The sequence below is a fragment of the Mustela erminea genome, chromosome 17 (assembly GCF_009829155.1).
Source record: "Mustela erminea isolate mMusErm1 chromosome 17, mMusErm1.Pri, whole genome shotgun sequence".
Classification (NCBI taxonomy): domain Eukaryota; kingdom Metazoa; phylum Chordata; class Mammalia; order Carnivora; family Mustelidae; genus Mustela; species Mustela erminea.
This window is the reverse complement of record NC_045630.1, coordinates 11,005,635-11,027,715: the sequence shown is the minus strand read 5'-3', so window position 1 is coordinate 11,027,715 and position 22,081 is coordinate 11,005,635. Positions and strand designations below refer to the sequence as shown.

Sequence of the window (22,081 nt, the reverse complement as noted above, 5' to 3'; positions counted from 1 at the left end):
AGAGCTAATGCCATGTAATAGATGCTTAGGAAGCATTATGGCTGTTTCTGCTCGTCTGCTTCTGTTGTAGCATCTACTGTCCTTGAAGGCAAGAACTGTGTCTTTTGTTCCATATTTATCCAGAACTATGACAGTCCATGGTATAAAAAGTCTGGTGATTTTCTGGGTGCAGTGAAATGAAGAACAGCAACAACAGGAAGAATGTAGCATCCCAAAGAACTTTGTATTAGAAAAAAGAGAATTAACATTTACATTTTAAAAGAACACATAATTTTTCAAAACCATTTGAGTAATGACATTTCAAAAATGTTTTTTCTCATTTTCTCATATAGATGTTATAATTTATTGCCATTGGTATTCTTTTAGTTTTGTCAAGGTTGATCAGTTAAAAATTTGGCTTCTGAAGATTATTGTAAATGAGCTATAACAAGGAAATTACTTTTTAGTAAAATGGCTTAGTTTACCTACAAAGAGTTAATTATCCTTACTCTCTTGTGCTGAATACTTTTTCCTACCAGCCTAATGTTGGGAGGGGGAACTTGATGCAGTATGGTTTGCTTAGCCTTTCCCGTGATCTGTGTAGAAAAATAAAAACATTCAGTGCAGCCTTATTATATCTCATTCTTTTTTTCTTTTGAAATAAGAGAAAAATTTATAGAAATTTTGTAGTATTTGGATGCAGGTGTTAACTTTCTGGAACATTTAAAACTTAGGTTGACCAACAGTTTTCCCAAAAACACAAAAGTTTTTTTTTTCCGCCAGGAAAGACAAGTTTCAGTGTTAAATTGTATTTGTGTTTGGTTGCTTCTAATAAGCTAAGAAGTAGTTACCATTTAATTATATACATGAATATTTTAGTAAATAACTTGTACTGTTTCTGTACTTTGATCCCAAAATTTAGAGTTAGCTATATGAAGAAAACAACTGGGAAAAAAAGGTTTATAAAATTCTGAATTTCTAGAATAGTTAAACTTTTAAAAACATTTCTACTCAACACTGAAGTATTTCCAAATGATAGTTAGGAACTTCTTTTGAGAGTTTACTATTAAAAAAATCTCTTAAAGGAATAATAATAATGTGATGATAAGAAGACTAATACTTAATTAGCACTTCCTATGAACCAAGCAGAATGTTAATAGTTTTACTTGTGTTACTTAATTCTCATTACAGCCAAGTGATGTTGGTACTATTAATATTCTCACTCTCATTTGGTGGTTTAGAGAGATTAAATTGCTCAGTGTCAAACAACCACTAGGTGATAAACTAGGATTCAATTCCAGGCCATAGAATTCCAGTGTTAATGATTTACTGTATTATATTTTCTTATAGTGCCTAGTTGAGAAATATATACAGGCACAGTCTGAGAAATTAGTTTACAAAGTATGCATCCAGCAAAAGATAAAACTTAATAATTTATTAAAAAATAAATTGAGTTTAATCTCTTAAAAAGACAGCCTAGTAGAAAATGGGCAGATAATATGAACAGGTAATTCATAGAAGAGAAACCTTAAATGGTGAATGAACTTGAATAGGCTGCCCAGACTCTTGAGGGCTTATCAGGAGCATGCCTAATAAAAACACAGTGAGATGGGGGGCCTCTGGGTGGCGCTGTGGGTTCAGCCTCTGACAACTCCTGGTTTCAGCTCTGTGATTTCAGAATGGTGAGATGGAACCTCCTGCCTGGCTCTGTGCTCAAGCATGGGGTCTGCTGCTTTCAACTTCTGACTCCGTTCTTTCTCTCTCTCTCAAATAAATAACTAAATCTTTACTAAGAAAAAAAACCACAGTGAGATATAACATTCCACGTATTTCAGACTGGCAGAAAGTAAAATGACTGACATTTTGAAGGATTTACAGGACATAGAATTAAGGGCACTCTTAAACTGCTTAGGAGTGTAAAATTCCTGCAACTACTCTGGAGACCCATTTGTCAAAATGCAAAAACTTCACGATGTGCCTTTGTACAACTTGAGCCATTCCTCTTCTAGGAAAATGTACTCTAAAGCTGTGGAAGTCAGAGTGGGCTCCCCAAGGTCCTTTCAGGGGATCTAGAAGATGAATGCTATTTTTATAATAATATTATGTCATTATTTGCATTTTTAAGTCTCATTCCATCACTAGGGTATGCAGTGGAATTTTCTAGAAGTAATATGTCATGTGATTATTCAACAGAAACAGAAGTGAGAATCTAGCTGTCTTCTGTTAAGCCAGGCATTAAAGAGATTTTAAAAAATGCAAAATAGTACTACTCTCCTCACTAAATTTTTTTTCAGAAAATCTTTTTTATAGAAATACATTATTTATGTCAACATATAATGGATTATTAAATCCATTAGTAAATATTTAAAAAATTTATTGGTTTTACTCTCTAATTCAGTAAATACTTATAGCTATACAAATACAAATATTTATAACTATAACCTGCATAAATAGAACTTCTTTATGGTCTTTTAGGTTTTTAAATCCCAAATGAGGGAAAAAAAATCCCAAATGAGATCAAAGAGTTTTGAAAATCATTGCATAATACAAGTTTCATTGTAGTATTGTTTATAATTATACATTTCTAACTTCCATTTTGGTACATTGTCATAGTTTCTCCTGTTTTTCTATGTAGGCCTTCTCAATGTTCCAAATTCTGGTATTTATCTTACCTTTCTATACTTACTCCAAGCAAAATTTCTATTCCAAAAATCTCACCTAAGTGTTTGGAGAAAAGCAATGTCATTATCTGATAAATGGAATCTGTGAGGTTGGTAGTTGGGGCCATGGGAGAACCTGGTATTGGCCATACCACTTGCTCCCTTTAGGAGGACCACAGATACTTAAAAATCTCCTGCACTGACCCATTAATTCTCATTGCATGGTTGTCAGCTAATGGTCACGCTATACAAGTCTTTATGAGTTTATTATTAATTACAATGCGTTAGCAGGTATAACATTTAATCCTGTGTGTTTTACGGACTCTGAAGATTTTTTAAAATTTGAGATTAAGTCAGCACAGTCCACTTTCTTCTTTTATTTATTTGAGAGTGTGCAAACATGTCAGCTGGGGGATCGGCACAGGTAGAGGGAGGGAATCCTTACGCAGACTCCCTGTTGAGTGAGGAGCCCATCGTGCAGCTGAATCTCTAGACCATGAGATCATAACCTGAGCCGAGATCAAGGATACTGAACCGACTGAGCCACCCGGGTGCCCTGTCTACTTTCTTTATAAACTTGAAGTTTCATTTTGTTCTCCAAAGACAGAATGAGTTATTTGAGATTTCATTACACTTATTTCCTAGACTACTTGAGGAAATTTGTAGTTAAAAGTTAAAGCAATATACTTAATTATAAAATATAAGGGCAAATTTTTAAAGCAGGCAGAAGGAGAAGATGCTTCAGGGCCTCTGAAATGAATAGATTAGTATAATTAGATAGTGATTTTGGCTTTTGGTTTTCTCACTGTTAACGCTAAAGTAGATTCATGGTCTTGTTAAGTTTCGTTTAAAATTATTTACTTATTTGAGAGAGAGTGAAAGTGAGAGAGATCACAGACAGGACCCTGAGATCCTAACCTGAGCCAAAGGCAGATGTTTAACTGACTGAACCACCTAGGCACTCCTAAGTTTCATTTTTTAATTAGAGGAAGATACAGAGAATTTCTCCTTTGTGACAAACTATTTCCTGGTATTGAAATTAAGTTGACCATTTTTTACCAGTTTAAACATTTAGATCATAGAATATTACCATTTTTTGCCAGTTTGAACATTTAGATCATAGAATATTGTTGAAAATTTTGATCCAATATTCTTATACATCTTTGCAATTCTACCCATGGCATTTTGATTTTTGTGTATATGCTCGGCGATATTTATACTAGCAATGCTTGTGTACTTAAAGGATTTCTGATTTTACTCTTTGGATGAAATCAGATCTTTTTCTAAATTTCTCAAATTTTCATTATTTTGGATCTCTGGAAGACTTGTGGAAATTGAATACATCTCTTAGACTTACCAGAGTTATGTTACTACACCGAGCCTCAAGAGGTTTCCTATGTAGGATCATGGGTGTTGTTACTAGAACAGATTCCTTTTCAGCATTGCAGTTTGGTCATAAATTTCTTCTGTACTCATGTGCTTTGCCTAAAAAACAGCTGTAAGTCACCAGTTTTTAAACATAAAGAGGGCCCGGCACACATATACTGAATTTTGTAGAGAAACATTATGAAATGAGGAAAGCTTAAGTCTGTACTCTTGTAGAGATGTTAATTTTCTCTTTAACTTGTGGTGGTCATTGCCTTGCGTCAAGGAAACAAAATGTGAGGAGTCGTAACTGACTTTTAATTTTGTTGAAGATGTAACAGTCCTCTCTGATTGTCATTTCCTCAAATGAAACTTTCCTAAAATGTCTTTAACTTCTTGAATCAGAGCACTCAAGTTGATCATTCTGATCCCATTAAAAATAATGGTAATAGAGGGGCGCCTGGGTGGCTCAGTGGGTTAAGCCGCTGCCTTCGGCTCAGGTCATGATCTCGGGGTCCTGGGATCGAGTCCCGCATTGGGCTCTCTGCTCAGTGGGGAGCCTGCTTCCCTCTCTCTCTCTCTGCCTGCCTCTCCGACTACTTTTGATTTCTCTCTGTCAAATAAATAAATAAAATCTTTAAAAAAAAATAAAAAAATAATGGTAATAGAAATTTTAGTGAGTGGAGACTAAACAGTGAAACACTTATGATGCAGGTCAAAATTTGGAATCAGAGCCAAGTAAAAAGTGGTACTAGTGTCTGTGGGCATGCACGGAGAATACCAGATTTGTCCCACCTGTGGGTTTTGCTTCTTTAGCAATCATAGGGGAGGTGTATAAGAAACTCTTTGTGGAAAGGGCATAGAGATAGACAAATTAACTCGAGCACTCTGAAAATATTTCTCTCAGCACCTCAGTTTTAACTCTGTGCTGCATGGTTTACTTGGCACAGTGGGAGCAGGCACTTTGGGCAGATGATCTCAGGTAGTCACAGTTTTATGAGTTGTTTCTTATTCCCATTTTATAGAGAGGAAGTTGAGGGTAAGGGAAGTTGCAAGGTTACAGGACTGGTAGGGAGTGGGCTTAGTCCATTAGTCCCTTGGGGCTACTCTAACAAAATGTCAGACAAGGTAGCTTTTAAGCCCCAGAAGTTTATTTCTCAGAGTTCCGGAAGTTGGGAAGTCCAAGCTCAAGGTGCCACATGGTCCAGTTCTGGTGAAGGCTTTCTTCCTGCTTCATAGCAGGGACCTTCTCTCTGTGTCCTTTCTTGGTGGAAGGGGTGAGGGAGCTCTTTGGGCTTGCTTTTTAAGAACAATAATTCTGCGGCCCCGGGTGGCTCAGTCAGTCAATCATCTGTCTTTGGCTTGGGTCATTCTCTCAGGATTCTGGGATTGAGTTCCATGTTGGGCTCCTTGCTCAGTGGGGAGTCTGCTTCTCCTTCTCCCTCTGTTCTTTCCACCTGCATGTTCTCTCTTGGTCTCTCAAATAAGTAAAATCTTAAAAAAAAGAAAAGAACACTAATTCCATTTATGAAGACTACCCTGATAACCTAAGTACCTCCCAAAGGTCGTACCTCCTTATCCTGTCACCTTGGAGGGTTAAGATTTCAACTTCTGTATGTTGGTGATGACACATTCAGACCATAGCACTTATAGTGCCCATTTTGAGCTCTGGATTGCTCAAACATTCTCCTTTTAGGTAATGGGGACTTCCCTTTTCTATAAGAACAGCCCTGTTGTTCTCTCTTAGTCGCTCTGTATCAGAATATGACTTTTCCTTCATTTCAACTCAGGTCCTATAGTCAGTGCTGCTTCTCAAAACTTGGTTTTATCTTGTGGCTTGTTTTGCAAGTGGTATGTGTTGATCTGTCCTTGTTAATTTTAAGTTCTTGGAGCATGACTGTTGTGCCCTCTCTGCATTTATCAACACAGGACTTTGCAGGGTGCTGTCCACAGGGTGGCCTGTCACTGAACACTTGTTGAATTAACAGTTGAAGTTTCTGTTCATCAGGTAACACTCTCGCCCCCAAGTACAATAAGTAGCTTTAATTTAGGAGCCAGAAAAGAGTGGGAAGGGAAATACCCAAGTCAGATGGTCTCTCTTGACTAATTTGGCTCAGATACTTTGCTGTGCTTTTTCTCTAAGTGCTAATATGGGTTCCAATTGTTCGTGTTTTGCCCAGGAAGGTATAGTGCCTGTGGATCATAGATTCATTTTTTTCCCCTGAAATATTAACCATACTTTGAATGTTAGAAATTTGAAATAAAGGGATAAGTGATGTAGAAACATGAATCCAAACCAATTCTGCCTTCCTGTATTAGGAGTCTGTGTTATTTTGACTGCATCTGCTATTTTGTATTAAAAATTATTTGAAGGGCACCTGGGTAGCTCAGTAGGTTAAGCATCTGCATTTGCCTCGGATCATGATCCCAGGGTCCTCGAATCGAGCCCATTGTGGAGCCAGTGTAGGCTTCCTGTTCAGCAGGGAGTCTGCTTCTCCCTGTCCCTCTGTCTCTCCCCCTGCTTGTGCTCTTTCTCACTCACTCTCTCTCAAATAAATCAATCAATCTTTTAAAAAACCTATTTGATAGTTAATGGATTTTGGATCTGGTCCTCTTTAATTTTAAAAGAAGCCTTTGGGCCCTATACCAACAAAATTACCATCTGGAAACAAAAATGGAAGGTTTTTTTTTTCTGTATTATTATGAATATTTATGCCAGAGGAGCTCTGTATGTTTAGCACTTTGCAGTGTATTTTCTTTGGTCAGAGTAAAAGTAATTGTACTATGCTTGGATAGAATGGCTTGACTTTATTTGGGATAAGCTCCTTTTTATGGTGGAGAATTTCATTTGCTTTAGAAATTTCCATGGGCAAACAGCCAAATCCTCAGGTACCTGACATTAACATTTTTAATGAGTCAGGATTCTGAGCTTGTAATGATATGTACAAACATAAAAATTCTCTTATTTGTTTATATATTTATTAAAAGGATTTTATTTATTTATTTGACAGACAGAGATCACAAGTAGTCAGAGAGGCAGGCAGAGAGAGAGAAGGAAACAGGCTTCCCGCGGAGCAGAGAACCTGATGCAGGGCTTGATCCTAGGACCCTGAGATCATGACCTGAGCCGAAGGCAGAGGCCTCAACCCACTGAGCCACGCAGGTGCCCCCCCCCTTTTTTAACATAAAAATTCCTTTTTTTAAAAAAAGATTTTATTTATTTATTTATTTATTTGACAGAGAGAAATCACAAGTAGGCAGAGAGGCAGGCGGGGTGGGGGGGAAGCAGGCTTCCTGCTGAGCTGAGAGCCTGATGCGATGCTTGATCCCAGGACCGTGAGATCATGACCCAAGCTGAAAGCAGAGGCTTTAACCCACTGAGCCACCCAGGCTCCCCTAAACGTAAAAATTCTTTAAAGAAATATTATTTCTGTGGTATCTTTGTTTTAAAACACATTTAGGCTTCATTCACTTAGTTATTTTGGTTTTTGCCTTTTCAAAAAAGGGAGCTCTTTATTTTTAAGACAGTCCGTATTCCTCATATTCCATGGAGAATCTAATATCTTAATTGTGTGAAGGAATATTTTCATAGAAATTGTTATCAGAGAATCTTTCTTAAGCCTTGTATTGGGGTACTCACTCCATCAGACTTCCCATGGTCAACCCTCTTTCTTTAGCAAGTGTAATTGATGCAGGCTCTACCTGATGAGCTCTGTTCTTTTTCTTAGCTCACATTTCTTCTCAAAGGTCACAGTGATCAGTCACAAGCTAAATTTCGGTCCTTGAAAAAGCACAGAGGTGTCCAAAAGATTTCTGGGCACAGATCTTCAGCTCAGAAGAAGAGGTGCAAAAACATACAGTAGGCTCTCGTTTGCTTCTGATTGTACAGGGCTGTGCTCTGTCTGGATGAGTTTCTTTGGAGGGCAGGAGGGTTGCCAAGCTTTCTTGTGGTTCCTGAGCCTTTGCCTGAGCCGGACTGGCCAATAGTGAGTGTACAGGTGGCGGATGAAAGAGAGATTCTCTGCAAGGCACACTGGGAGACTTCCAGGGGATCAAGACATATTGCCTGTGTACTAAGCATACGATTTATGAATGTGTTGTGATACGTTGTTTCCTCTACACAAAGTTTAAAATGGATTCGGCAGGTGCCAGCCCTAGCTGGGAATTTGAGTCACTAGAATTTGTTTTCTGTATCCTTTCCAGAAAAATTCTTTTTCTTTGCCTGGCATCTGTCCATATTAATTTAGGGCAGAGTTTTAATCTGGGATACTTTCCCCTGCTGATAACCAAGGACAGAGAGACAGTCCCTTAAATACTACCCCAATTATTATGATTTGAAGGAGCCAGTCTTTTTCTCTTTAATTTTTTTTTAAGAGACAGTGGTTTCTGTTGTATTCATATATAACTTCTTAATTTGTATACTGGACAAACAAGTAATTTTGCTCTGTTTTCATTTCCTTTCCACATTTCTGTTGCCTTTGCTGTTGGCGAAACTCATTATGGCCCAGCCTTTACTTGGAAGAGAGAACTTAACTTGTTTTGCTCAGTGAACCACACTATCTGGAACTACTGAGCAACTTAAGAATTTTTTGTGATTTGACACTGTTCTATACCATATCATAGTTTGCATGAATAAGTGATAGTGGATTCCTTTTTGCTGTTTTGGTAGGTAGAGTAAAGATAACACTGATTTAGGTGTAAAGTAATTTTAATATCTTCTTTTGGGGGGATAGAATATAATTTATCTCTTAAGCGGAGAGGGCGAAAGAGGTTAAAAAAAACTAATCATTTCCTCTTACTGATACACTGCTAACCTACTTCCTTATATTGCTTTTTTTTTCCTTTTTTTTCAGATTTTATTTATTTATTTGAGAGAGGAAAGCATGAGTGGTGGGAACAGACAGATTGCTTTTTGTTCACAAAGTCCATTTGGACTTGGAGCTAATCATTTTGCAAGCAGGATGTTTCTGCAATCTGTGAAAATTCTGTATTCATTACTTCTCTGTGCCTCGGAGACCACTGTAATTTGCCTTAGACTGTGCACAACTTTTGTCATCTTCAAATATAGTTTATATTTGTTGGGTGTACAAGAGAAGCAGAACCAAATCATTTTGAGTATTGGAAGGAAACTCATTTAACTCATTCTCCTTTGCAGTGCTGGAATTTGCTTCATGGCATGCTCTGCTCCGAACCTTATCCCTGAGAGAGAAGCAGTATCTTTACCAAGGCTCAGTGGGTTTCTGATCAAACACATAACTTTTTTCTTGGATTCAGTTGACATTTTTTTTTTGAGACTTGAGAACTTAAATTTGTTTAGTTCTTTGATATGTAAAAGTAACTCAGAACATTTAAATAACTCACGTTAAGGAGTTCCTTCACACATCAAAACAATGATTAAATTATTTAGGTACTTAGACTAATTTTGGTATTTACTGTGCTGACATTCTGTGTTAAAATTCATTAAAGCTGTTGGTAGCTATGGGAGGGAGAGGATACAGTTTGATGTGCTAACTTGTTCACTGACCTTCTGAGGTATCTTGCTTCTGCTCATTAATTTTTAAAATTGAGAAGAAACACTTCATACGTCTGGGGCTTTTAATTTGCAAAAGAAATTGCCTCTGAATAACTAAAACCAGAAAGAGGGAGATGAGGGAAAATCTGAGGAACCAGGTCTGAGGAAGATGGCATTCTGGGGGACCCCAGTGATTCCTCCTCAGGAACGTTCCTGTCCAAAGCATCCTCTCCCCTTTTGGCTACCTGTTCTTAGGTGGGCTGGACACACTGGGTATCTTTGGCACACTGGGGCTTCTTTTGTTTTCAGGGTTATTGGGAACCCAGCTGCACCCCACCCCCAGTATATTGATTTAAGTCTTAGATCTGGTAGTGGTTTCCCCTGCACGTTCTTTTTTTTTTTTTTTTTTTTTTAAAGATTTTATTTATTTATTTGACAGAGAGATCACAAGTAGGCAGAGAGGCAGGCAGAGAGAGAGAGGGGGAAGCAGGCTCCCTGCTGAGCAGAGAGCCCGATGCGGGACTCGATCCCAGGACCCTGAGATCATGACCTGAGCCGAAGGCAGCGGCTTAACCCACTGAGCCACCCAGGCGCCCCCCCCTGCACGTTCTTAGTTTGGTTTTTTGGGGGGGTGTTTCTGAGGATAGAGAATGATACTCATATTTGCTATCTTACTTGCACTATTATTTTTTTATGGGGAGAGTTAAGGAGATTCGAAAATGTACCACTGCTGCCATTTCGTCAGAATTCTCTCGTTTCTTTTTCAGTCTCCTGAATCTTGAGTTCCATTGCATTTTGTTATTTATTTTGTAATTTATTCCATTTTGTTATTAATCTTCCTTCTATGTAATCTTTTAAGATGTTTGTTCATGTTGTCTGTTCTCTCTGTGTTCTATTTCGTTTTGTGGATTTGGATAATTTCCTTTCCTTCCTTTTCTGCAGTTTTTACATTAAAATTCCTTTTTTGCATGTTTAGCTCATTGATTTTCAGGTTTTCTTCTTCTTTTAAAAAGATTTATTTATTTATTTGAGAGAGGAAGGGGTGGGGGAGGAATAGAAGGAGAGGGAAAGAGATCGCACTGAGCATGGAAGCCCCACACAGGGCTTGATCCCATGACCCTGAGATCATGACTCAAACTGAAATCAGGAGTTGGACACTTAACCAGTTGAGCCACCCAGATGCCCCTCAGTTTTGCCTCTGTAAGGATGATGTTTGCTTTATCTCATAAGTTTTGATTTTTTTTTCATTATTTAATCTCATATTTTTGGGACACCTGGATGGCTCAGTTAGTAGAAGGTAAGACTCTTGATCTTAGGACTGTGAGTTTGTTCTCCATGTCATGTGTGGAGCCTATTTAACAAAAAATACATATTTTCTAATTTTATGATCATTCTTATTTGATCCTTAAATTCCATAAAAACATGCTTTTATATTTTCATGCATGTATTTCTCTGGGTTTCTTTTTGTTACTCATTTCTAACTTAATTCCTATATGATTGGAAAAAATGAACTATATGGTGTTGATTCTTTGGGATTTTGGGGATTTACTCTGTGGTCTACTTTCTGGGCAGTTTTTTTTTTTAAGATTTTATTTATCTATTGACACACAGAGAGAGAGAGATCACAAGTAGGCAGAGAAGTAGGCAAAGAGAGAGAGAGGGGGAAGCAGGCTACCCTGCTGAGCCGAGAGCCTGATGTGGGGCTAGATCCTAGGACCCTGAGATCATGACCTGAGCCGAAGGCAGAGGCTTAACCCACTGAGCCACCCAGGCACCCTCTGGGCACTTTCTGTAAATGATCAGTGGGTGCTTAAAAGAAGTATCTGAGTATACTTCATGTATCAGGTGTAAGGTTGTGTGTACTGCATGAGATCAAGTAAGTTACTGAGCTCCTTATTCTTTATCTGCTTGGTCTGTGAATTCCTGAAAAAACTTTATATCTCTCTATAGGTATAACCAGTACTGTTGGTACTTACTGTACTCCAGGCACTATTTTAAGGGCCTTACATATATTAGCTTACTGTGTTGGTCATTCTTCCTTTAAATCTGTTACTTGTTCTTTATATATTTTGAGACAGGATATATTTGCCACTAGGTACCTACCCCTGGGGATTGGAGTCTCTTATCATTGAGGATTGACCTTATTCATTTCTAACAAAATCTTTAACTATAAAATCCTTTTTTTATCTGAAATTGATGTGGTTACACAGGCTTTTTCTCTTAATATTTGCCTGGCATACTGTTTTTATCCTCCTCTGTATGTCCTTTTGTTTGAAGTGTGTAAAATAAACATAGACAGCTTATGGATGGATTTTTTTTTAATGGTTTATTTATTTTGGGGGGAGAGAGAGAGCATGAGTGGGAGGGACAGATGGAGAGAGAGAATCAGAAGCAGACTCTGTGCTGAGTGCAGAGTCTGACCTAGCCCTGGATCGCACGACTCTGAGATCACAACCTGAGCCCAAACCAAGAGTCGTTTGTTTAACCAGCTTCACGGCGGATTTTGTTGGTATCCAGTTTTATCCAAGAGCAGTAATATGGTGTGATGGTCAAAGCAAGAACTTGAATGCCAGATTGCTTGATTTGGATTGTCGCCTGGGGTGTTGATACGTGACAGCTACAATTCTATACTTCGGGTTGGGAGGCATTTTGGCTTTACTTAGATTTTAACTACCCCCACCCCGCCCCTCGCCCCCGTTTTATGTTCTGTGTCTGACTCTCCCTGTCCCAGAAGTGAAGTACCTGGTATGTTTAGGTTCCAGTTATCTTTGGGATTCTCTTCTTTCCCTTTCAGAATCCTTGCCACCTTCTTTGCACTTCTCTTTACTTTTTATCTCTTGAAAATGAATTGAAGTGTCCTTAAAGTCATCATAATAAGACTGTTTACTTTTAGGACTGTTTGAAAGTAAGTGTAAATCATAGATGTAAAAATCTGTGACGAGTACCCCACCCATTAGACGTGCTTAGAACAATTTGTTCTTGTTTTCTCATTAATATTAACATTACACTTTGACTTTTAGGGCTCTTGGGTACCCTCTGTTTATCCACAGGGCTTCCTGCCTTTTGTTTGTCACTATTAATTTTATCATCACATTTATTCTTTTTATTTTGTAATTCAACTTGTTCTTCATTTTTCCTTTTTTATTATACAGGTGATTTAAGGGGATGTAACTTTTGAGCATCTCAATTCAGCATGTGTAAAGTAATAACTGGGTTTAATGAAATTTTAAGATCATTTTCCAGAAGGAGTACACTCATAATTAAACTATATGGTAAGACTTAGATAGTTTTTCCATCCGAAGAGTATAGAATACTTCAACTAGTTGATGGGACTGGATTCTGTATTTCATATGGAGAGTTTAAAGTCTCTCTGTACTAAAGTTTTTGGTCTCAATGGGACCAAAAAAGGTCCCATTGATTTTAATTTATTTTTTTTATTTGAACGAACATTAATGGTCGTGATGATACAGAACAGTGTGAATGTGCTTAATGCCATTTGTTAAAAAACAAAATTCAACTGAGTAAAGTGTAAAGATCTTACTTGCTTTGTTCAGTGGGTCATGATTTGGGCAGTGTCTGATGTAGCAGACAGAAAGTGGCCCTGAGATGCTGTACAAAATGAAAGACGTGTATAGGCAGAAGAGAGTTGGAACAGGAAAATTATACTAGGTGAAAGAGTGCGTCACTTTCCTTAGGGGAAAGCTGGGGTCTACCAAGAAGATTACCTAACTAGTAATACCTGATTGGTTGTAAGATTTCATTTTTGGGGGCGCCAACATTGTAGTTAAGTTTAGGGGCTTAGAAAAAGCGACTCCACTGTGGGCCTTAAGTTCTCTTTTTTAACACATTGAAGTATATACTTAAAAATATTTAAAGTGGTAAATATTATGTTATATATATTCACCACAATTTAAAAAAAGACCGTCAGCGGTTATGTCCGTGTCTCACATTGAAGAGGAAAGAAGATGTTCATCAACATGAAAATCTAGTCTTTCGGGAGCATGCGGATGGTGTGAGGACAGCGTATCGGCATCAGTATGCTGATTTATGTCTCTTTCTTCAAATATGGTTCTCACTCATTTCCTAATGTGAATTTTTTTTTTTTTTTTTTTTTTTTTTTAAACAGGAAGGAAAAACTGATGCGATGTTCTCAATGCCGAGTTGCAAAATACTGTAGTGCTAAGTGTCAGGTAAGAATGTTCAGCTACAGGGGTTCCTGGGTGGCTCATTTGGCTCAAGTCATGATCTCAGGGTCTTGAGGTCGATCCCTGTGTTGGGCTCCCAGCTCAGTGCGGAGCCTGCTTGTCCCCATCTTTCTGTTCCTCACTCCATGCTCTGGCTCTCTCTTTCACTTTCTCTCTCTGAAATAAATAAATAAAATGTTCATCTCTCTAGAATTGAAACCTTCAAGTTCTCTACTCTTCTTTTGTGTTCCATTATGCCCATTGGCCTATTTCTGCTTCTTTACAATCTTTGATTTATTTTAACTTATTTTCCTTTAATTTAAAAATTAATGATGTATATGGTAAAATATAATTTCTATGATATCTATCTATATATATAAATATGTAATATCCATGTATCAGGAAGAAAATTGTTAACTCATCTCTTTTTGTCCTCTTGACCTCAGTTCCATTGTCCAGAGATATCTAGTTTCTTGTGTCTTTGCAGAATTTTTTCCTTCTAACACATTCACATATTTATACTCTTTGTTTAGAAAAACAGAGATGGGTTATTCTTATATACCTAAATTCTCCTTTTCATTTTAGAACCTTCTAGAGGAACTTCTGATGTCATCCCCCTGATTCTTTTACATGAATGCACCACAGTTGTTACTTCTTTGTTAATGAATCCTTAACCTTTTTTCAGTATTTGGTATTGTCAGTAACGGACCAAGCATCTTTTGGTGCACATTTCTGCACACCTTCACAAATTAATTGTAGGATAAATTCTCCCCAGCTATACTGATGAGTAAAAGGATACGTGATTTTGAATTTTTAAAGGTAGTACCAAATTGCCTTCCAAGAGTAATTTACGACAACTGACAGAGTCTGTGAGAGTACCGTTGTTAATGTCTTTGAAATTCTTTAAGGGGTGTATAATTAAAATTCAACATCACCTTTTCTTCTAACCTTATGATTAATCATTTCATAAGAAATGTAATTATGCTGTAATGAATTGCATCATAATAAAAAGTGCTAATTGGAGGTTTGGTGTCTGTGTCACTTGCTCTCAACCTTCTACCCATCCTTTTTGTTTCTCATTTTGGGGTGTGTGTGTCTGTGTGTGTGTCTATGCGGACACCTTTTTCCTTTTTTTCACATCTAGGCCGTGCTTCTCTGAGGGAGTTTTGCTCTCTCGCTTTCTCCTTTGAAAATAATTTCTTATAGAAGTCAGAAACCTAAACATACAAATTAATCAGAGGACCCAAGTTCTAATGACTATTAATAAGCCATTGGCTTGTTAAATTATTCCAAAGAAAGCATGAAAACTCTTTGGGCCTCAGTTTCCTAATCTGTACTACTGAGAAGAGCTAATATTTATGAGATATCTACTGTGTATCAAGTACTATTTTATTCTGTTTACTCTTACTTGAATTTTGGGAGTTTACTACGATTGCGCTCATTTTACCAATCAGGGGACTGAGCTACAGAATTGGAAGTAAAGTGCCAAACATCCTATACCGAATAGGCCCTGGAATTTGGATCCAGAGTTCTAATTTCACTTCTAAGCCCAAATTTTATTTTTGTTCTAACATTCTGATTAGTTGTAGCTTTCTGTTTCCTGTTGTATTCACATTTTTCATGGATTTTGTTTTGTTTTTAATAAGGGTGCAACCCTATCCCAAGGAACACAAAACAAAAAATACTAAAATAGAAGGTTCCAAGTAACACTTTCCTAATAAAAATAGGGAATGTGAAAAAATTGGATTATTTTTGCCTCATTTTATAAAGCAAAAATTCTGTCACAGAACGATACCAGATTTATGTAAGATCATTAGTAATAAGGAAAAGCAAATTATGAAAACAAAGCCATGCTTTTTCCTACAAGATAAATTCTCAGTAGACTATTTTATGGTGATGTTATCTATCTTATTCATGTGAAACTGAAATTTGTTACAAGGAGCTTCAAATTAAGAAGAATATCTCTAGAGCCAACAAATTACATATATCTTCTGGATGACCTTCTTTCCAGTTTCTATGAGCTAAACATTTACTTTTATTTTCCCCTTTTTTTATGAATGTTTTTTTCCTCCAATGCTGCTTTCTCCTCTTTTGTAGTATACTCAAGGAAAAAAAACCCCATTATCTGATTAGAATGTGTTGAGGGAGTTTGGTGGGTGTGAGTATGTCATTTTGATTCATTGTGGTGCTTGTACTTTGACCGCATATATTAGCTGTTTACTGTAGCATCAATAATAATGTCATCATCAGATATACTGTAGAAAGTAATGGGAAAATAGCTCCTAAGATGAAAGATACCACATATAAGCCAACTAGTGCATGCTTGTGTGTGTGACAGGGATGAGGGTGTATAGAGGTGGATGGGAGTCAAAGATTGGCCAGAACATATGCATTTAAACTGCTCTGTTTAGCTCACCCTTCAGGTACAGAATTAAACATTGTAATTATTGTGGATTCCTACAAAGCAGCACAAAATTAAACTGACAAAGCGAACTATGAACAGTAATGAACAGGAGGCAAATGCCCTCGGAATGGAAATTGACATAGAGGATGTGAATTTGTAGCACAAAATCTATAATAGGTTTGCCCTGGAGGGACATAACTTTGGTTCATTAGCTTGGCATTTGATGTGTGGGGCCGTGGCATCAGTGAGTTGTGTGAGAGGCTATTGAGGTGTTAGGAGGTATGATGTCCCTCACGCCCATAAGGCTGGTTTCAGTGTTACTGGTTTTCACATTTACTTTTTAAACAGAAATTAAAGTAAGAGGAGTGAATGTTTCCTCCAGTTTCCTTCCCCATTCCTATTGCTGTTTTCCAGAGGTAATCTCTGTGTTTGTTTTGTGAGTGGAGGATACACACTAAACTGTTCATCTACCCTTATTACCTAGTGTTCACATACATGTATATATTGACTGTTATGTTCAGTACTGTTTCTTATACTGGAAAATATTTTGTCATCAGTGGGTTTGTAATTCCTCTGTGATACTTTATTATGATGTGTCATATAATGCGATAGAGGGCTTATATATGGAAACCAGTCTGATTTCTATATAACCGAAACATCATATGTGATTTTGAAATGAAAGAGGAGGGGTGGGCTAAGTTTTCTTTTAAAGAAGCATGCTCAGGGGTGCCTGGGTAGCTCGGTTGTTTTACCATTTGCCTTCAGCTCAGGTCATGATCCCAGCGTCCTGGGATCAAGTTCCACATTGGGCTCCCAGCTCAGCAGGGAGTTTGCTTCTCCTTCTGCCCCTCCTCATGCTCATGCCTGTGTGCATCTATGCTCTGTCTCTGTGAAATAAATAAAATCTTTTAAAAAAAAATGCTCAAAATTTGCAGTGTTGCTAACAAGTAAACCAATTTCAAGCAAATTCACTAATATTGTTTTATGTCTTCTCGGTTTAACTTGATTCATAATACCTATATTTCTAATTGAATTAATTGCTGATCAAAATAAGCAGCTGGGTACGGTACCAAATTACAATTTATATACTTTTAAAAAGTATTAAAAAAAAAGTACTTTTGGGGCATGTGGGTGGCTCACTTGGTTGAGCATCTGCCTTCGGCTCAAGTCATGATCTCAGGGTCCTGGGATTGAGCCCTGCATAGGGCCCTCCGCTCAGGAGGGGGCCTGCTTCCCCTTCTCTCTCTTCCTGCCTCTCTGCCTACTTGTGATCTCTGTCAAGTAAATAAATAAAATCTTAAAAAAAAATTTTTTTTTAAGATTTTATTTATTTACTTGACAGAGAAAGATCACAAGTAGGCAGAGCGACAGGCAGAGAGAGAGAGAGGGAAGCAGGCTCCCTGCTGAGCAGAGAGCCTGATGCGGGACTCGATCCCAGGACCCTGAGATCATGACCTGAGCTGAAGGCAGCGGCTTAACCCACTGAGCCACCCAGGTGCCCCTTTAAAATTTTTTTTAAAAAGTACTTTATTAGCAGGGAGAGGCTCTATTTTATCTTAATAATTACAGACCTCTTTAGAAATGTGAATCTTACTTGGGTTGAAATTCTTTGATGATGTTTAGGTTTTTGGGTTCTACAAATGTCTAGGGCCCTAAGCTTGTCTTTGCTCACTTTGCATTCACCTGCTGAGTGGTCCCATCTGCTCCCATGACTTCATTTGGCATCTGTGCATTAATCATTCTTGAAACTCCATCTCTAGTCTTCTCCTTTGTCTGAAAGACCAGACCCATACCTTATGGGGAACCTCTACTCTGGTGGTGTACCTCAAATGCCTTATAGCAGGACCTCAGTGCATAATCTCTGCCCAAAACAGCATTTGTTTTCGATTTTCAACCACAGTGAATAATTCACCAACCACCCAGTAGTCTGAGTTGCCAGGCTGGAATCATCTTCAGTTTATATCCTTTCTTGGCCCCATGCCTAGTTAATCAACATGTCCTGCTGATTTTACTACTTATGATCTAAATTGGTTCCCTTCTGTCTTAGTTTCTCCACCAGCACTCGTGTGGATGGTCCTCTGACCTCTCTCCTACATTGACTGTGGTCTGTGCTGTCCTGCCACGTCCTTTTCTCCTTCCTAGCCGGGAGCCAGAGTGCGAGCATTCCAGAGTGTGAGCGTGACCTGTCACTCCCCAGCAGAAAACTCTGGCCCTCTTCCTCAGAATGAAATTCAAGCTGTGGATTTTGCTACAGTTTTACATCTGAGCCTTTGGCTACGTGAGTCTTTGGGCTTGGACCCAGATCTGCCCCAATACCTATTGAACTCCTTCTACTTATCCTTTCTAACCCAGATTAAATGTCGCTCCCTCCTTTCCTAAACTACTGAGACTATTTTGTGTCCCTCCTTTTTCACACAGAAATTATCTTAATGATTGGTTTAATTGGCTATTTCTGCAGTTAGATGACCAGGCTCATTCAGGGGGTACGTTATTATTTCCTGATGCAGATGTAACATTATTGGTTACGGGAACGAATGAGTACATTGTTCAGTGATACTCTTTGTTTGGAATTATTTTTTGAAACACTACATTATTTTTTTAGTTGAAATATAATTGTACTACAACATTGGTTAGTTTTAGGTATGTAACATAATGATGTGATATATGTATATATTGTGAAATGATCATTACGGTAAGTTTAGTTAACATCCATTGCTACAGTGGTGTTCCTAAAGCTTCTATTACGGATGCAGGAGAGACAGATAATGACAAATGCCCACAATTATGTGAGTGAGTGTGCTTTAGACGAGCAGGAGCTCACGTTTGAAAAGGTGATTACAGAAGGACTTCCTGTAGACATGACGTTTGACCTGGGATCTAATTGCCAAACGTAGCCAGCCATGGAAAGCTCCGGAACAGATTTTTTACATAGAAGGAAAGCAGATGTAAAGAACTGAAGCAGGAACAAACCTGTCATGTTAGAGGAATAAAAAGGAGTTTGATAATGGTGGGCAGTCATTACCGTACATGTGTCCAGACCTGTAGAATGGACCCCACTGTTCACCAGGGACTTTGGGTGATAATGATGTGTCACTGTAGGTTCATCATTGTAATATATGTACCATCTGGTGGGGATATTGATAATAATACAGGTGGCTGTGCATGTGGGGTCGTCAGTATGTGGGCATCCTCTGTACCATCCTCTCACATTTAAAACTCCTCCAAAAAAATTAACTTTAAAAAAAAATAAATACAGGAAAACAATAGGAGTTGGAGGTGAGCCTAATTAGTGAAGATCAGAAGGTCTTCTGGTCCATCCATCTACTGATTCACTTAGCAAACATTAGGGTCAACACTAGAACTTTTCTAGGCCCTGGTGCAAAATTATTGGTTAGTTTGCTTATCACAGACATACTCCCTGCTTCTTTGCTGTTTCCAAGAATTGGCTAAGGAGTTGTATCCATAACTTATATAAAATGTTTCCAACTCAGAAGTAAGACATCACAGTAAAATGGGTTTGATTTGAATGGCCCTTTCAGTAAGATAAACATTAAAAGTGCTGCACATCATTAGTCATCAGAAAAATGAAATTAAAACCACACTGAGGTACCTTTATATACCCACCCACTAGACAGGCTGAAACACAAAATACTGACTATACCAAGTGTAGTCCAGGGTGTGGAGAAACTGGAACCTCAGGCTCTGCTGGTAAGATAGTAAAGCGGTACACGTGCTTTGGAAAAGTTGGGTAGGTTCTAAAATGTTCAATGTACACTTAACCACATAAACCAGCAAGTTCTACTCCTAGGTAGAACATACACACACAAACACACACACACACACAATTACTCAGCCATGAAAAAGAACAAACCACTGAAAAATGCAGCAACATGAGTGAATCTCAGAAACATCATGAAGGAATAGAGCCATATTAGAAGAGGCAGTGCTGTTTGCTGTTCCAGAATACGCGCAAGTAGTGTCTAATGATGGAGACCACATCACTGCTTACCTGGGTCGGAGGGCTTGGATATAAAGCAAACAAAGGACCTTTGTTTGGGGGGTGGATAATGATAGTCTATAACTTAGTTTTGGTGTTGTTACAAGGATGTGTGTATGTATTTGTCAAAATTCATCAATCTGTACTCTTAACACTGGCACATTTTATTGTAATATAAATTATATCTCAAGAAATTGTTTTAAAATTATTGATCACTGCAGGGGTGCCCTGGGCAGTGCAGTTGGTTAAATGTCCTGACTCTTGTTTTCGGTTCAGGTCATGATCTCAGGGTCTTGGGATTGAACACCACATCGGGCTGCATGAGATTCTCTTTCCTTCTTCCTCTGCCCCTCCCCCAGCTCTGCCCTTTCTCTCTCTCTTTCCTTCCCACAAATAAATAAATCTTTAGAAAAGTTATTGCTTACTGCAGACTCTTTAGGTGTGCATGGATTTCCTTTCCTTCTCTATATAATAAAGGAGTCACAGCCTCTCATCCCCTCAAAGAATGAGACTGCTGCTGGGGAAGCCATCCTAGGAGGGTGAGAGGGGTCACGAAGACTGAAGAGAAGGCTGAAGCAAATCTCTGCATCAGAAATAGGAGCATCAAATTTAGCCAGATTCTCCATTTTGACACTCCTCTGCTTACTCAAAGTCATTCTAAAAGCAAGGAGGTGTTTTCAGACTGTGTGACATGCAGACTTTTGGTTAAGTCTCCCTGTAATGCTACTTCTCAATCCCATTCTGTGCTGGATATATACTCTTTGATGCTAGGTCCTTGCTGGATTTCTGCTTGGTAGGCTGGCTGCCGTCTTGGAAAAGACTTCGTGGTTAACTGCCCTTTGACGCGGCCTCCACTGCCCTGTTTGTGCAGCCTGTCTTACGCCCAGTTTCTGACTTATGGACATAACCTTGAACTCCTCATTCATTGATGGCCCTTCTTATACACTTCGGGAGTTGAAAACTTGATAATTATTTGTACCAGGGAGCTAAAATCGGCATGTTCTGCTAGAACTCGGTGCTGACTTTCTGATTAATCCAGCATGGGAGTTTCTTTCAAAGAAGATTGGATATCTATAGGAGTAAGTGAGTTACTTAGTCTTTCTGGCTAAAATGTATCAATTAGGTCATTCCATCTTCATATGATCTATCATTAGATCAGAGGTTGCCAAACTCTTGTGTAGTGGTCTAGATAATAACTGTTTTAGGCATTGTGGGCTATATTTTTGTCATAACTACTCAACTCAACTACTACTCAACTTGTCCGAAGGAGTGTAAATTGTAAGCGTGGCTATGTTTCCATAAAGCTTTATAAAAGCAGATGGCAGAATGGATTTGACCTGAATCATGCATTAGACGATCACTGACTTATTTTAGGGCACTAATATTATTATTTATTATATGGTTGCTCAATGAACAAGGAGACTGTAACTTCATTTTTTAAAGAAATAACGCTTTTTTTCTTGTTTCTTCTGTCAAATTGATGCCCTATGTTAATTCTCCTGCCTCACTCCATCTTTGTATTTGGCTCTGTCTGTCTAATTTGATTAAGGCTAGTGGGAAGGCACTCTTGTTCTTATTTGATACAGTATTCAGTAAGCTTTGAAAGTGGTAAGTCTAATGTCTATTACTAGGTCTCTTGTGTGCTCTGAGGAGCTTTTATGCAGGATTTTAATCAATACCTGTCAGTCATCTGAGACACCCGGCTTAGCCTTCCAGTTTTCTTATTCCAGATTCCAGCTTTTTAGACCTTCATGTTATCTGTCAGCCTGCAGTTCAACACTGGACTACTTCTGAGGCATGAACAGGGAGATGCTGTTGATTTGCTCTTAAATGGTTTTTGAGGGACTGGATAACTGTTGGGTTTCCTTTCTTTCGTTCACGTTTCATGGCAACTCAACTATCCCAAGTTATGCTCATAGAAAATCTCTGTCCACATTATTTGTAAGTGGAATGAATCATGACTACATGGTAAAAAGAACA

At 38.2% G+C, this 22,081-nt stretch overlaps 1 protein-coding gene across 2 annotated transcripts in view; it reads left to right on the top strand.

Moving 5' to 3' along the window:
* Window positions 1–22,081, top strand: part of SMYD3 (SET and MYND domain containing 3) — a 709,956-nt gene that overhangs the window by 162,082 nt on the left and 525,793 nt on the right. For both annotated transcript variants that reach the window (XM_032317688.1, XM_032317687.1), the window contains exon 2: window positions 13,643–13,706. In XM_032317688.1, the coding sequence (XP_032173579.1) occupies window positions 13,643–13,706 (64 nt within the window). The remainder of the gene's footprint in view (window positions 1–13,642; window positions 13,707–22,081) is intronic.